Below are 15,482 nucleotides of genomic sequence, written 5' to 3'. Positions count from 1 at the left end.
TCACTGGGGCATTGTGATAAAGGCAAGATTTCAGTGGCATCATGGGAACTGCTGTACCAGGTCACCCCCTCCTCCTCAGTTCTTACTCTGCTGTGATGCCTACAGGAAACCAACCAGAGAAAGTAATTAAACAAAAAATGTAGAACTTGAAAATGAGATTGCATCCTTCCCCCTTCTCTGGCACTTAAGGTCTGGTCCTAGGAACACACATGTAACTTTGAACAGTAGTCCCACTGAATTCAATAAGATTACTGCTGTACAGCAGTGCTATAGAAGGACCATAAACTAAGTTCTTCTCAGTATGGACCATGGCTTTGTATGTATTTGTACATACAAATAAATGCAAAACATGGAGCTCCTGGGCAGCAGTGAAGTTAAATATTTCATACTTGATGAGTGCTATTATTCTTGCACCTTCCTCTGAAGCAGTTGGTGCTGGTCCCTGGTAGAGAGGGGTTACTAGACTAGCCAAACCACAGGTCAGCTCATGTATTCTCCATCCTTATTTTCAGTGACTTCTCTTTCCCAGAAAGTAGCCTTCTGGGCTTAAAGCTGCTTCTGGCTAGGCTCAGTCCAGCAGTGAGTTATGGAATGTGTTACTGAAAAGCTTCTCTCTACCTGTATTTGGCAGTGTAATAACTCCAAGGAAGTGGGTTTGTCCTCTGATGGATGAAGGCAGAACACTTATTTTTAATCTTGTAATGCTACAGCTAGATTACTTCAGTGATTTTGGTTGGCTGCTACCCTTAAAGTAGCCTCAGCTACATTGTGTGCAAGTTGAAGCATCAGCTCACCTCTCCCCCTACTCTGAGCTGTTTTATGCACATAATCAGCACTTCAAATAGGCAAGCATCTTCAGAACTGGGGTTATCAATGGAACCCTAACTGCTGAGACACTTATTCTAGATTAGGGGTTGGTAACCTTTCAGAAGTGGTGTGCCAAGTCTTCATTTATTCACTCTAATTTAAGGTTTCACATGCCAGTAATACACTTTAATGTTTTTAGAAGGTCTCTTTCTATAAGTCTATAATATATAACTAAACTATTGTTGTATGTAAAGTAAATAAGGTTTTTACAATGTTTAAGAAGCTTCACTTAAAATTAAATTAAAATGCAGAGCTCCCCAGACCAGTAGCCAGGCCCCAGGTAGTGTGAGTGCCAGTGAAAATCAGTTTGTGTGCTGCCTTCAGCACATGTGCCATAGGTTGCCTACCCATGTTCTAGATTGTGCCTCCAGCCCTGACCACTAGACTTACTGTGTGGATCACTCCTACAGGTGAGGCTTAAACTTCACAGCACCAGCAGGAATGTATGCTCACTGCATGATCTACATTTCAGATCTGGCCAAGCACTAGAGTTTGGATAGGTTAAAGCAGTGGCTGTCAACCTTTCCAGACTGCTGTACCCCTTTCAGGAGTTTGATTTTGTAATCAAGTAGTTTAAGTGAGGTGAAACTTGAGGGTACTCAAGACAGATCAGACAAAAATACAAAAAAGTGTCACAGCACACTTACTGAAAAATTGCTTATTTTATCATATTTATAAAATCAAATATAAATATTATGTTTACATTTCAGTGTATAGTATACAGAGCAGTATAAAGTTCTGTATAAAATGTTAGTGTGTACTGACTTTGCTAGTGCTTTTTTTGTAGCCTGTTAAAAACTAGGCAAATATCTAGATGAGCTGATGTACCACCAACCATTGACTGAAGGCAACACTGTAGGACCTAGCTTATGTGCTCCCATACACTTCAGGCATCAGAATGACAAAGACTGCTGTCCAGGCACTAGGATCATGACAAAGACATTTTGGCTTCTGTATGAGCAGCAAATATTAAAGGGGTGACTATATCTATAGATAGATATAGTCTTGGCTTGTTTGAAAAACACAGATACATAGAAAGTATTTTAAATCTTCACTCAGAGCAAGGGAGGGGTTCCTTTGATAGCCAGAAGCAGATGGCCCAGCTCTTTCCACATGCTAGAGGAGTCTTGGCCTCTCGTTGGTTTCTAACGAGGTGTTTTATACTACATTCTGCAATTGCAGCATTTATAACACAGGTCTCATCAGTAGGACTAGAGCCATTGTGCTTTTCTTGATGAAGAGATGAAAAACACCCAAATAAACCACTGTTCCCTTAGCAAGGCCCTCTCACCCATGACAATTTATTGAACTGTTCATCTGAGATATCTCCTCTAAAATAACATTTTACAAAGAAACATTTAGTAGGACCACTATCTTCTCTGTAGTGCAGCCTCACTAGCCCCCAATTATTGTGGGGAAATTAAGTATGTGGATTACAGAGACTAACACTTTAACAACGTTTTTAATAGTTTTCTTTAGGCAGTTATAAAAAACTAGACTGTGGTGTTCTACAGCAGTGGTCCACAAACTTTTCACAGTTGTGCCCTACCTTGCACCCCTCTCCCCCCTTGGCCAGGAGCAGGGCTGTAGCTCCCGGGGTGGTGGAGAGACAGACACAGGTAATGGGGGTGCAGCTGGGTGAGGGTCTCCAACCAAGGTTGGGAACAGAGCTATAGCCAGGAACCGAGGTTTGGGGCGGGCCCAAGGCTTGTAGCGGGACAGGTGCAGAGCTAAGGCTGCGCATGGGGCCAGAGCAGAGGGATTGGAACGGGGTTGGGTGGCGCTCTTTTCCTCACGCCCCATGGGGGCTGGCTTGGGCCCCACTGTGCCCCCCCAAATGTTCCTCCAAACCCACCCTTGGGGGGTGTGCCCCACAGTTTGGGGACCTCTGTACTACAGTGACTCACCCCCACATCATCGCACTAGTGTTATACACCCATTGCTGCAAAAATGTCATCAATATCATCATTCTCACTAGTCCCTTTCACTGTAGGCCCAGGGTTTCTTTCCAACGCCACAGGTTCAGAGGTCCCCACTTTGTCTTGTTCTCCAACATGCTTGTTAGCACTACAGTCTCCTGCTTTTCTTAGGTGAAGGGAATGCTCACACTGCCAAGAAGGATAGAGGGACGCAGCACCAGGCATACTGTCTTCAAAAAGGCTGGAAGTGTTTTGTTGAACAAACTCTGGAGTCTTCTTTGAGACAGATTTTGACCTTCTGGACAGTTTGATCTTCCTTTGCTGCCAGGAACTTGCTCTGTGGTACTGCTTTGGCCAATGTGCCTTTTGCAAGCCAGAGAGAAGGTATTTGCAGATAGATGCTTTAACACAGCCCAGTTTTTTCTGTAAGCTTTAAGGTGAAGGGGAAAAAACAAAGCAATTCTTCAGTGAGGGGGAAAAAAAAAATAAATTCTGCTCTGGCAAAATTCAACCCTCAGTTTTGGGAGACTTGGACATTTCCCTTCTTCCCTCACAACCCAGAGGTACAGAACGCATCTTGGAAATCATAAGCCCAGGCTTGCAAAAAATCACCATCCCAGGTAGAAAGAGTATTCACCCACCCTTACATCTTACTGCAGTGTAGAAAGTATTCATTCACTTATTTAAAAAAGCCTCACTGCAGATGAGTGAACAGAATAATACATTCATAGAGTAATACATCTCCCCTCAAATGCATTTCTAGATCTGTGAACATTCCAAGGGCTTTTCTACACAGGAACTTGCAGCCGTTTCATTAAATTGATTTAATTAAGCAACTGCACACTGGTGGACTCTTACTTTGGTTTAAGAATAGCTTATTTCTGTCATCTTAAACCTGTTCTTAATTGATTTAAGATAAACCAAAAACCCCACTCATACCAGAACAACAGCCTCCACACAAGGTTTTGTACTAGCCTAGCTACATTAGTTTTTATTCAACACTTCAGTAATACCAATACAACTTTCCCACATAGGTAAGACCTAAATAGTAAGATATATTGAAGAACCGCAGAGTGTTGTCCCTGAAAACCCCAAATCCACGTTAAATTACACCTGCCTGCAGCCCTGAGCCTCCACATGGTGCAGCCGTTTGCTTTTCAAAAGTTTGGTTCCCAGAAAGAAAGCTTCTGACTTGAGCTTTTTGCTTTTGCAGTAGAGAATGGCCGTTTTGAGTGCTTCAGACAATTCTCCAAAAGAGCAGGCTTCTCTAAACCGCAACACAAGGGATTTGGCATGCTGGGATCTCACTGCTTTTGCTTCAGAAAGCGTTAGCCTGAAGTCTACTTCCTGAAATAAAGACGAAGGAAGAAATTAGTGTTAAAAAAAAAAAAAAAAAATCAATGTCCAACAGGAGAGAAGCTCAGCTGCTTAATGTTAAAGAAACATAATTTACTGCACCAGGAGGCAGTGGTCTGGTGGTTAAGAGGAAGAACTGCAGTTTTCATGAACTTAAGTCCCAATTCCCATCTCTAGCACCAACTGTGAAATGGAGAGGGATACGCACATTTGTAAAGCACTCAGATCCACAAGCAAAGGATAAAACTACATTGTCTACACAAAGCCTCCATGTCAGTCTGAGGAGCTACGATAAGGTAAGCCAGAGAAAGAGCCCTGGAAGCCACTAGCTTCAACGTACCAGGGACAGGCAGCGCAAAGGGGAGAGAATATTTTCCAATCACAAACATGCAGAAAAAGCCTTTGGAGCCCTGATGTCCTCTTTAAAAGATACAACGTGTGTTAATTTAAGCCATACAAACCTCTTGGACTCTGGGTTTAAGTTGCCTACACAAGGTCTTGATGTCAAATCCCAACTGCTTTCCTGGAGAGGGAGAGAAAGAAAAGATTGTCGCTTAAAAATGGGAAGAGTTGTTTCTGTAACTGCACAATTTCACCCCAGCTCAGCCCTTCAGTCTGCTGCACAGCCATACAGGAGACATCGGGTCATAAGCTTCTTACTAACAATTGGCTCACACCAGGGTTCAGCATTGCCAGCTGGCAACACAAAGAGGGGTGAGCAAAGGATCCAGATGTAAGATGCATCTCAGCCAGCTAGATGCAAGGAACAAAATGGATGGCGAGATTCACAGAAAGCAATCCAGAAAAATTAGGTGGATAAAGAGCCATTCATGCACTTCGATGCTTTTGGTTTCTGCCATCGCCCCTCCTGGAAGGGAGGTTTAGTGGTTAAAGGACAGAACTAGGAATCAGAGGATCTAGGTTCTGCTGTATGGGACTTGGCCAGTTTACTCAGCTTCACTGTCCCCTCATTTAAAAATGGGGAGGAATGATCAGAATGAGCTGCCTACCTTGTAAACATGCTGAGAGGCTTAAATTGTTCATCTTTGTAAAGGGTTTTGAGATCCTGTACTGTACCGCACTGTGAAAGTGCAAAGCATTACTTAACACTCCCTCCCCCCCGACCCCACCCCCAAAAAAGTCTTCACACATTTCCAGAAAAACAGTAACAAAACTACATTTCAGAAGCTGACGTGAAAGACAAGGGTAGGCCAAAGCACACCTTCTTACCACTCTTCTGTTAGAGACCCCAGCATGTACCTGGCCCAAAGAAGCTTAAGATGAAGCATTTAATGCTGGGACCTGTAGTATCCCTGAGCCACAGGATTTACTCTATTTTATGAAGGTAGAACCTAAGGATTAGGGGCACGTTGCTAACATGGGCCTCCCCACTAACCATACTGCCTCAGAACTCTTTACCTCTGTTCGCTCTCTTCACCAGAACCGGCTTCCCAATGTCAATAGGGCGCTGGATGTTGGTCATCTTGCTGCACCTTGTGGGAGCTGCCAGGCCTCTCTCTTTACTGCACCTGGATGCTACTGCAGGCCCTGCAAACAGTTTGTTCAGCCATCCAGTTGCCTTTTTTGTTGCAAGTTCTTTAGGTCTTTTTTTAATCTCCAAATAAAGGGGTCCCAGAAACTCCGTGATTTCAGAAGGGAAGGTAAACCCCTTAATATAAGGCATCTGCTGGGTCCTGGACACCTCCTGCAGCAACCCAGACAACACCCCATATAAAGAAATGAGGCTTTGTAATACACACCTATAAAGAATCCTGGGAAGATAAACACATGGGCATGAGCCAACTGCAGACACAAGCTGTTTAACTTGTATTCACTAAGCAAGTTCACTAATCCTGTAACTGCCTCTTCCTCCCCTTTTCTCCTAAAGAAGTCCCTTTCCCCCCCCCCCCCCCCCACTTCTGGATCCTGACTTCATGCTCTCCAACCACCTTCCCTTGCATGTGTTTTGAAACTGGTTCTTCCCTATAAATAGCATAACCTCCCAATGTAAACGGCTTCCTCAATGTTAGTTTCTGGCCTAAGGGCGGGTTACCAATTTTGGTTGAACCTATTCCTGGAGGTTTCATCATGATATAATCTTTAATTAAAGATTCATCTTTAACTCCTGGAGACTCCAGGACAGTCCTGGAGGGTTGGCAACCCTAAGCATGGAGCAACAGGACAAGACTTGCTCCACTCTATAATTCTCCATCCAATACGCACCCTCCAGAAACCTCTTTTCTTCCCTAGCACTATATCTAGTGGATCTTCCATAAACCCTGGGAATTAGCAGGTTCTCAAGTAACATCCAGCCAAGCCCATTTCATGGGAATTCTTTCATGCACCAAACCATTTTGCATCAATTCAATGCAGTTGGGCTTACTTATCTGATATTATACACTTTCCTTTTCAATGGAAACCGGAAAAAAAATTTCCTGTTCCAAACAGCACTTATACAATTTATTATACATGGAGCTATGCCATGCAAGAGGGTCTACATTTTTGCAGTCTAGTTGCACACTTTGTGCACAAAGCAATGATGTGAAGAGACTAGAACAATGATTTCACTGAAAGAATCAGAAGCATTGAGAACTGACTCCATTCTATCCATTTCATTTTCAACATGAGGCAGGTCAGATTGGTTACTGGAAAATCTCAGATGCTAAAAAATGCTGTGGCAAATTGACACCATGTATATATAGGGTGCAATGAACTTAGCTAAAGAAAATATATGTTTTGCAGTTTATGTAAAGTGCAGGTCCTGTTAGCAGTTGTGGGAAAGCCTTGAAGGAAGAGGGATAATTGGAAAAACTGGACCTGGAAGGTAACTGACAAAATAGGAGGAAAAGTCCTAAAGAAGACACCCTAGTTACCAAGAGTGGTTCAAACTGGTTCAATCAAAAAGACATTTTCAGCCACGTAGGGTCTGATAAAGGTATAACAAGCAGAGGGTTCACTCTGAGTACCTGCCCTGTCCAGCTGGAACCAGTCAACATGGGTTTGAGCACCCCAGGTTTAGTCCTGTTACAAGTATCCAATCCATACTTATAACTGCATCTTACTATATGGGTGTGGTTATTGCTTAGGCATTTAAGACACGTTTGCAGCAGCTGAATAAAAATAATTTGGCCTTTGGATTTAATAAAAGGAATTTATGGTTAAATTAGTGTCATGGTAATACTCTGTATTAATAATAATAATTCCAACTACCCTGACTGTGGTATAGTTAATGTTAGCAAATTTCTCTAAGTGCCAAGTATACACACTTCACATCTACTACAGCATCCTACAGGATATCCAGTAAGAGAACACCACTTGTTTGTCACACCCGAAACGGACAGGTCAAGAGTGAAGGAAGGTGGCACCAACTAGTGCTACACCACTCTATTCTGGTCACAGACAACTCACTAACCAGAAAGGCCAGAGTACAACCATGCCATCTGCTGGTGAAAGTACCCAAGGAAGAGAAAACAGACAAAAAAACAGTAAAGATTAGTTTTCAAAATGTACAAACCATAATCTGCTCAACAATCCCGAAACCACAGTGTTCAAAAGGATGTATTCTTCCAAACACAGATGCTGAACAGACAGGCTGGAAATTAAGCTGATTAAGGTTAGACAACAACGTAACAATGTACAATGGAACTTAGTGAGCAAAGAGACTTTCCTTAAAAAAAAAAAAAAAAAAAAAACCCTCAAGAAGCAGATTCATGGAAGCAATATACTTGGCAATTGTTTAGGCTAGGGATACCCAAATACTGGGTTACTTGGGGCTGCAATGGCAAACTTGCCAGCAGCATGAGTCTCACACCTAATAACACAAATAGATATATGCAACTTGAAGCTTCTTTAATAGATTAAAAAAAGAATTGCTTGACTGAGTCCAGCAGCAATTACGAGCCTACAGTAGATCCAGTTTTGTTCTCACCATGAAGCTGAATGGGGGAGGGCGGCAAGTGATATTTAAGAAAATCATTCTGTAAAGAGAAAGGATACACAAATGCTTTGCAGCAACACTCCAGTAAGCGCAACAAGAGCTTGCAGCCTCCCAAGATCTTCACTGCCACCACTTCTATCACAGGCTGGCTGGGAACCAAGCACTCCCCTGCATTTTCAGATTTACTTTTCCTACATTGTCAGAAGGGTAAGGAGATAGTGGTTACACTTAGCATTTGTATTTTCTTCTGAAGTTTTTAGCAGCTTGGAGGTAGTGTTACTGAGGTCTGGTCTACACTACAAAGTTAGGTGCCTTTGTGCATGTGTCTATTCTTAAATCCGTCTCCCAACTATGTAAGCGCCCTGTTATGGCAACGCAGTAACATCCCCCTCCCCAAGTGGCATTGAGCCATGGTTGATGTACCAAGGTTGACGCAGCACGAGTGCAGACACTGCATTACTTATACACATGCATCTGACGAAGTGGACATTCACCCACGAAAGCTTATGCTCCAATACATCTGTTAGTCTAAAAGGCAGGTAGCAGCATACAGGCCCGGGGAGCTTCGGGACACTAGCAGCAGCTGTGCTCTCTGTGCCTTTGTTACCCTGAGAAGTGAGATATCAGCTAAAATCACCACCCCCTGTGGGAAATGGTCCAAGTATTCACTGCGGTTGCCGTATACTCAGTTTTATGCAAATGAGCAATTCCTTCCTCATTTCCCCTCACCCCTGGCAGGCCACACTCACCATGGCTGGTGCTGTGAGTGGCGCCTTGCACAAGCATGCCAAAGCAGATGTGTCAATGAGCGTGTCTTGTTTAATTCTTTAGGAGAGCAAAGGATGGGAATTCTGAACCTCAACTTTCGCTTTCCGTTGTGTCTATACTGACAATGGTACCTCTATGTGTTTTGTGTCGTTGCTGCCTTGGGGGGTTCCTGCTCCACATCCACTGAACGCCTGAGTCAGATGAGGAGGAGAAAGAAGAGGACTTGGAGTGACATGTTCAGTGAAAACCCGCAAGCCAGTGCTGCATCAAACCATGAGCACAGGGCCTAGAGGGTGAACACTACAGACAGCCTGAAGAAGGAAAGAGCAGACAGGACAAAGGCCCAGGAGTCCCAGCAGGAAAAGGAGAGGGAGATGTGGGACGTAATGGGGCTTCTCTGACAACAACACAGATGCTGCAGACTCTTCTGGACCTACAGGTTCAACAGTCACGGGCTTGTCTCCCTTTGCAATCCATGGGGAACTCCATTGCAGCACCTCCTTACACCCCCCAACATTCCACATGGCATCTTGGGCCGCATCGCTATCATTCCACCCCACAGGATATTAAGGACAACTAGAGCATCACATACAGCAACTATGGCTTTCACAGGTCAGTGTATGTGTACGTAAAGTGGCCATGAATGTTCTTTCCCCTAGTTAAGTTCTGTTCCATTAGTTTTTAATGTATTTGCAAAGAAAAATATGCAATTTAAAAGCACTTTTTGTTAATGAATAAAATTCTATTATTTGGAAAATAATTCATCTTTATCAGATCACAACATATGCTGCAGAGTGCCTAGCAGTTCTGAAAGCACCCATTTGTTACTGTACAGTGTAACAACTCAGATGATCAGTGACCTACAGTGTAATAATCAAATGTACAGCAAGCACCACAAAATTAACAGGTGCACTGGCAGCGTGATATTCATAGATGTACACCAACTATCACGCAATTCCTAACAGACCCCAACCAGCAGGGCCAGAGAGAGCACAGTCCACCACAACACATTCCTGTGACTTACTGTTATTGTACTCTATCAAAGCCTCCCTGAGCCGTACAGCTCCACATTGAGCAATTCTAGTAGCCCTTCCGTCTGGCTGTTCAGACTCAGCAGACAGGCACTCCACCCCAGCCCAGCAGCAAACTTGCCCTCTTTGCTTCACAGATATTATGCAGGTCACAGCAGACGGTTGTAACCCCTGGGATGGTTTTTTTCACTGAGATCCAATCTTGTAAGTGAGCAATACCAGCATCCCTTCAATCTACCAAAAGCAGATTCAACTGTCGTTCTGTCCCTTACTGAGCAGATATTTGAATCTCTCTTTGCTGCTATTGAGGTGACCGGTGTACAGCTTCGTAAGCCACAGTAGTAATGTGTAGATTGGATCCCCCAGGATCACTACTGGCATTTCAACATCACCAATGGTAATCCACCGGTCGGGAAAGAAAGTGCCTGCTCATGGCTTTCTTAACAGTCCTGTGTTCTTAAAGATGTGAGTGTCATGCACCTTCCATGACCAGGCAACACTGATGTTGATGAAGCATCCCTGGTGATCCACCAATGCTCGCATAACCATTGAAAAGTACCCCTGTGGCAAGGTGCTCTGGTGCCAAAACAGGGAGATGCATGCTGTCTATTGCTCCACCGCAGTTCGGGAATCCCACTGATACAAATCCATCCACTATGCCCTGCACGTTGCTGAGTCTCACGGTCCTGTGTAGCATGAGACGATTAATGGCCCTGCATGCTTGCATGACAATGGCCCCTCCCGTGGATTTTCCATCTCCACAATGATTTCCTACTGGTTGGTGGCAATTCAGCCTTGCAAGTTTCCACAGTGCGATCCCCACTTGCTTCTCCACTGTAAGTGCAGCTCTCATCCCTGTGCTGGAGGGATGGGGCGAGCTCAGCACACAGATCCAGGAAGGTGGCCTTTCACATCCAAAAGTTCTGCAGCCATTGCTCATCATCCCGAACTTGCATTACAATGAGATCCCAACAGTCAATGCTCCTTTCTCAGGCCCAGAAGTGGCTCTTCGCCATCTGAAGCTGCTCTGTGAATGGCACTAGCAACCTTGAATTGGTTCTCGCTAAGTCCGACAGCAGTCTGTCATCCAATAAATCATAATGTTCCTCGCTGATCTGGTTCTTCTTATGGCTCTGCAAATACTGGAGGATCATGTGTCCGTCCTGGGCTTGCAACACTTATGACAATAGCGCAGAACTACGCAGGCTCCATGCTTCTGTCAGAGATAGTGGACACTGAAGATGGCTACACAGTTTCATGGGATTTTTTTTTTAATATATAAAGACAAGAAAATTATGGGATATAGATGACATTTTGTGATGCAGACAATTGCATGCTGAAAAGTTGAGCCCTTGCTCCCAGACACCCCTGCATAACTCATTTCTGCCCCATCATGCATTGTCAAAACTTCCCAAGAGACAGTGAGCTGGACAGTGGCAGGTTGCACACTGGGCTACCTACCCATGGCGCACTGCACTGTGCATCAACACAAACACGCCTGATAAGTTTTATGCACAGAGCCGATGCTGGGAGCCAAGTATGCACATGCACAAGCAATATACTATCTACGGCAGCTTTATGCCAACATAACTTGTGTCAACCAAACTTTGTAGTGTAGACATGGCCTAAGATAATGAATCATGTAGCAAGATAATGGGCGGTAAGATATACTGTTTCATGCAACTTACTTGGGACACAACTCCGCCAGATCTTGAATGGAGCCCATCAAGTTCATCTGATTTAAACGCTTTAAACATTGTTCTACCTGAAAAGAGAACAAACACCTTGAGTGGATATTTTCAGAAAAATAAATTTTTTAGCTTAAGAGTCATCTGTTAAATAAGACATCATCTCTTCTTGGTCTGCCAAGGGCAGTAGGTGGACCTTCTAGGTCTCGAACATTGATACCTTCAAATATCGGAATAATGGTGGTGGGCTCTCTCTCTGACATTATTGTGACAGGAATTTACACTGGGGCAAAGAGATTGTTGATTAATGCTGACTCCTCTAGGCTGCATGTTGCTATTTTTAGGATTTAATTAAGTTTTCAAAAATAAAAATGCAAATGACTTCAGAAGGAGGCAGTGTGTCAAGTGGATAGATAGGAAGTCAGAAAACCTGGGTTGTAATCTCAATTGTGCTACAGCAATGAGCAACATACTTATTATATTTAGATAGAATACACCAAAAAAAATTTTTAATTGATATTTATCAAATATATTCAGCTTCACTTTTTAAAGCTGCTTTGAAAAACTCAGTTCTTTCCCAAGGATAGTTTGCAGAAGTTGTATTTCAAAGGCAATTTGTGGATTATTTTTCCCCACCCATTATAAATTGAACACAAATATTTGTATTTCTATTATTCATGAATTGTAAGAAGCATGAAATGGATAAAAGCATCTAATTACATTTATTAGGGTCTTAACTTGAACAGAAAGGGTCTAAATATTGTTCTTACGGAAATAAGTAGCAGAATTCTCATTGATTACAAAGGAGCAAGACTTGGTTCAAAAACCAGTGGAACTTACAATGTCTTAAAGACAAGCAAAGAGCGTTATGAAACTACCAAAACCCACACTTTTGGGATGAAAACAAGCCTGCCAAATTTCTTCCTCAAAAGAAATTTTGAGAAAAGTGCAATGGACTTATAACTGAGATTTAGAAGGTTCATTCAAACCATAATAATTTCATGAAGCTTCTTCTTGCTAACCTGTTTCAGAGACAAATAGGTTTTATGGTGAGACATTCTGTTGTGGAAACCATAAAGGATCGAATGTAAAACTTTTCCTTCTGCATCCACAGCTTTACTCTTTAGCAACGTGCTGACCTTGTAACATCCTTTAACAACAGCTGGGAGGCATCTCACTGAGGAAAAAATGAAAACATTAATTATTTATTCCATACAAGATAAATCATATTAGGACAGCATAAATTATAACAACCCATGTCCCAAAGCACATGGACCAAAGAAACATACTTCATAAAAGCTAGGAACTACCTGTCTTGTTTTCAAATAAATTTGAACAAATACCAGTTTGTTACTCTTGCCTGCAATACATTCTTTAGTCCTTACTTATGATATATAACACATGGGAGTTTCATTAAAACCCACACTAACCCCCCACTTCGGACTAAGGTACGCAAATTCAGCCGAGCTGGAGTACCGGCGTCGACGGCGAATACTTCCAGGATCAATTTATCGCGTCTAAACCAGACGCGATAAATCGATCCCAGAACATCGATTGCCTGCCGCCGGACCCTCCGGTAAGTGTAGACGTACCCTAAAGTCATTTACTTCTCCCCACTTTTTGTGATTTCCATTTCACTTAGCTTAGGGAATAGAAATAAAACTGCCTGATAGTGAGTTGAGGGAAGGGGTTGGTTTTTTTTAATCATGATCACTTCTAGTCAGGTTTTGGTCTGTATTTATACCACAAACCTTTAGAACTCTGGGACTAAAATTACTAGATCAGACCCTTTAAAAATCCATTCCCAGATCCTTGACAATCCCAGTCACACACACGCCTTACGCCGTATGCGACTAGCTGTGTTTCAGAGTCACAGATGATCTGCGAGTCAGGTACTGGTACCTCAGGTTTGCAGACGGGAAGGGCAAGAGCTAATGGCCCTGTACGTAGGGGGCGGGGGGGGGGGGGGTCGCCACATATCCTGCAGAGCCTGCCTGGTGAGTTCTCCCACCCTTCCAGTGCAGCCCACTAATGAAGCCCCCCCCCCCCCGACTCCAGAATCCTTCCCGTGACGCCCCTGCCATCTTCCCTCACGGTTCCAGCGGAGGGTGGTACGTGCTTGTTCTTCCCAGTGCCCCCTCCCCAGTGCTGCCCTTTGCTCGGCTACCTGCCGGGTGTTGGGCCGGCAGGGCCACCGTAGCGTAGCTCGCAGGCCACGGCACGTGCCACCGGTTCCACGCCGCCTCCCCCTGCACGGGCGCTGCCATCTTGCCGGGGTGAGAAGAGGTCGGGACTCGGAGAGTGAAGATGGGGGGCGGAGCTACAAGAGCAGGAGGCGGGGCTGGGCGGAACCAAACCAGTGCGGGGGGGTGTGGAGACGGGGGAGCGGAATCAAATGGTCTGGGCGGAGGAAGGTGCCTGGGAAGCGCAGACTCTCCTGGGCGGGGCCTGGTGCGAGGCTCCACCCCCCCGGGGCTCCTAGGGCGCGGCTGAGGCCTGTGGTTCGGGGGTCCCTAGCGCGTGGGCCGGGCGCTGCCAGGGCCCAGACCCCGCCGGTGCAGCCTGGCCGCCGCTGGGGTGTGCCTCAGGCCCCAGCTCCTGGAGGCAGGCGATGGGGGGAGAAGCTGAGCTGGCCCCCAGGCAGGGAGTGTCTCGCCCTCCTGGCCGCAGAGCCCAGCTTGAGAGCGAGACCCCCGGGTTGCCTTGAGGCTACAAAGGCGAAGAACCCACCAAGCATTAGCTTATTATGATGATCTCATGATTTGTAAGCCAATCTCATGATTTTTCAGGGGCCTGTAATTTGTGAGCTTTGAATGTCGAGGGCTGGCAGCGCTGCTGCAGCCGCTGAGATCACCTCAACGTGCATCCACATGGCAGGGATCTCGGGCAGTGTGGCCAGCAACCTGCCCTTCAGGGAATCATGCCTGTCCCAAGGGTCGCTGCCCCTCCCATCACAACTGAAAGCGGCACTGGACTTTCCCTAAACAACAGATGCAAAACCTGTGGACATATCATCACTGCATCTGCTACAATGATTCACGCCCCCTACAATGATCAACGTCCCCCACAATACACCTTTCAAGAGCCAGGGGGCCCTACAGGCATCTATCACAGCATATGGTGTCCATCATCCAGTTAACTAAATGCCCCAACAACAACTATGTGGGTAAAATGAGATGATCACTACACTGAACTCACACAGGGAAATGATAAAAGACAAAAACACCACATGGTCTGTCCATCACAGGCATCCAGCCACTTTTCACCAAAGTGATGTGAAACCTGGGGCCCTGTCTCATCACTTATGGGGGGGGAGGGGCTGGAATAAGTTATACTGGCAAAAGCACAGGTTTGCCAAGGTAAGCTGGGTCTGTACTAGGAGTGTTTTATCAGTATAGCTATACCATTAAAGCGCTGCTAGTGTAAGCATTTGGCCTCACTGTTAGGTGATCAGGAAGCATCAATGCTGAACAAAAGGAAAAGTCTTCTTCCACTTCCAGCTTGCTAAGAAACTACCCCTTCCTCCAGATGAGGATCTGGCTGGAGTGATCCATGTATCCATTACCTCCAAATTGGGTAATTGCAACTCACTGTTTCTGGGGCTGAAGGTGGATAAAATGCAAAAGCTCCAGTTTATACAGAATGTGGTTGCTTGGTTGCCCCATGGGACAGGCCTCTGAAAACACACCACTCTCCTTGCTGTTCACTGATCCAGAGGTCTCTTTCACCATCATTAATTACCAGGTGTCTCCTTCCCACTAAATATGTATATTGTATAGTAAATTATTTCCATGCTTAATCTAATTTGTTGAGCCCATGAGCCACATTTGTTCTAATTACAAACCTGTTGAAATCAATGGAGTTACACCAGACATTAATTTTTTCATGCTTCTAATCTTTCAAGGTCCCTTTTAAT

The 15,482-nt window shown here is 44.6% G+C and overlaps 1 protein-coding gene across 2 annotated transcripts; it reads right to left on the bottom strand.

The window, feature by feature from the left end:
* Positions 1–2,135: 2,135 nt before the first annotated feature.
* NEPRO (nucleolus and neural progenitor protein) lies at positions 2,136–13,897 on the bottom strand. 2 transcript variants are annotated; one of them, XM_042852795.2, is made up of 9 exons: positions 13,734–13,897; positions 12,589–12,743; positions 11,567–11,643; positions 8,139–8,270; positions 7,657–7,734; positions 5,562–5,914; positions 4,604–4,665; positions 3,904–4,133; positions 2,136–3,216 (listed from the first exon to the last, which is right to left on the bottom strand). In XM_042852795.2, exons 1-9 carry the CDS (start codon positions 13,831–13,833, stop codon positions 2,796–2,798), a joined length of 1,608 nt encoding a protein of 535 aa, XP_042708729.1. In that variant the 5' UTR covers positions 13,834–13,897; the 3' UTR covers positions 2,136–2,795. The 2 variants fall into 2 exon arrangements, with proteins under 2 accessions (XP_042708729.1, XP_065429677.1); XM_065573605.1 differs by lacking the exon at positions 13,734–13,897 and adding an exon at positions 13,469–13,711.
* Between the last annotated feature and the right edge of the window lie 1,585 nt (positions 13,898–15,482).

The sequence above is a fragment of the Chrysemys picta genome, chromosome 1 (genome assembly GCF_011386835.1).
Source record: "Chrysemys picta bellii isolate R12L10 chromosome 1, ASM1138683v2, whole genome shotgun sequence".
Lineage (NCBI taxonomy): Eukaryota > Metazoa > Chordata > Testudines > Emydidae > Chrysemys > Chrysemys picta.
The sequence above is the reverse complement of the archived record's forward strand: the minus strand, read 5'-3'. Positions and strand labels throughout refer to the sequence as shown.

Bases quoted from the DNA above. Each gene is read 5' to 3' on its own strand.
- NEPRO (XM_042852795.2), bottom strand. From the start codon at position 13,833: ATGGCAGCGCCCGTGCAGGGGGAGGCGGCGTGGAACCGGTGGCACGTG. The intron at 5,915-7,656 runs GTTTGTACATTT...TTATCTTCCCAG, and splicing joins GGATTGTTGAGCAGATTATG to GATTCTTTATAGGTGTGTAT. The intron at 4,134-4,603 runs GTTTGTATGGCT...TCTTTATTTCAG, and splicing joins TTAAACCCAGAGTCCAAGAG to GAAGTAGACTTCAGGCTAAC.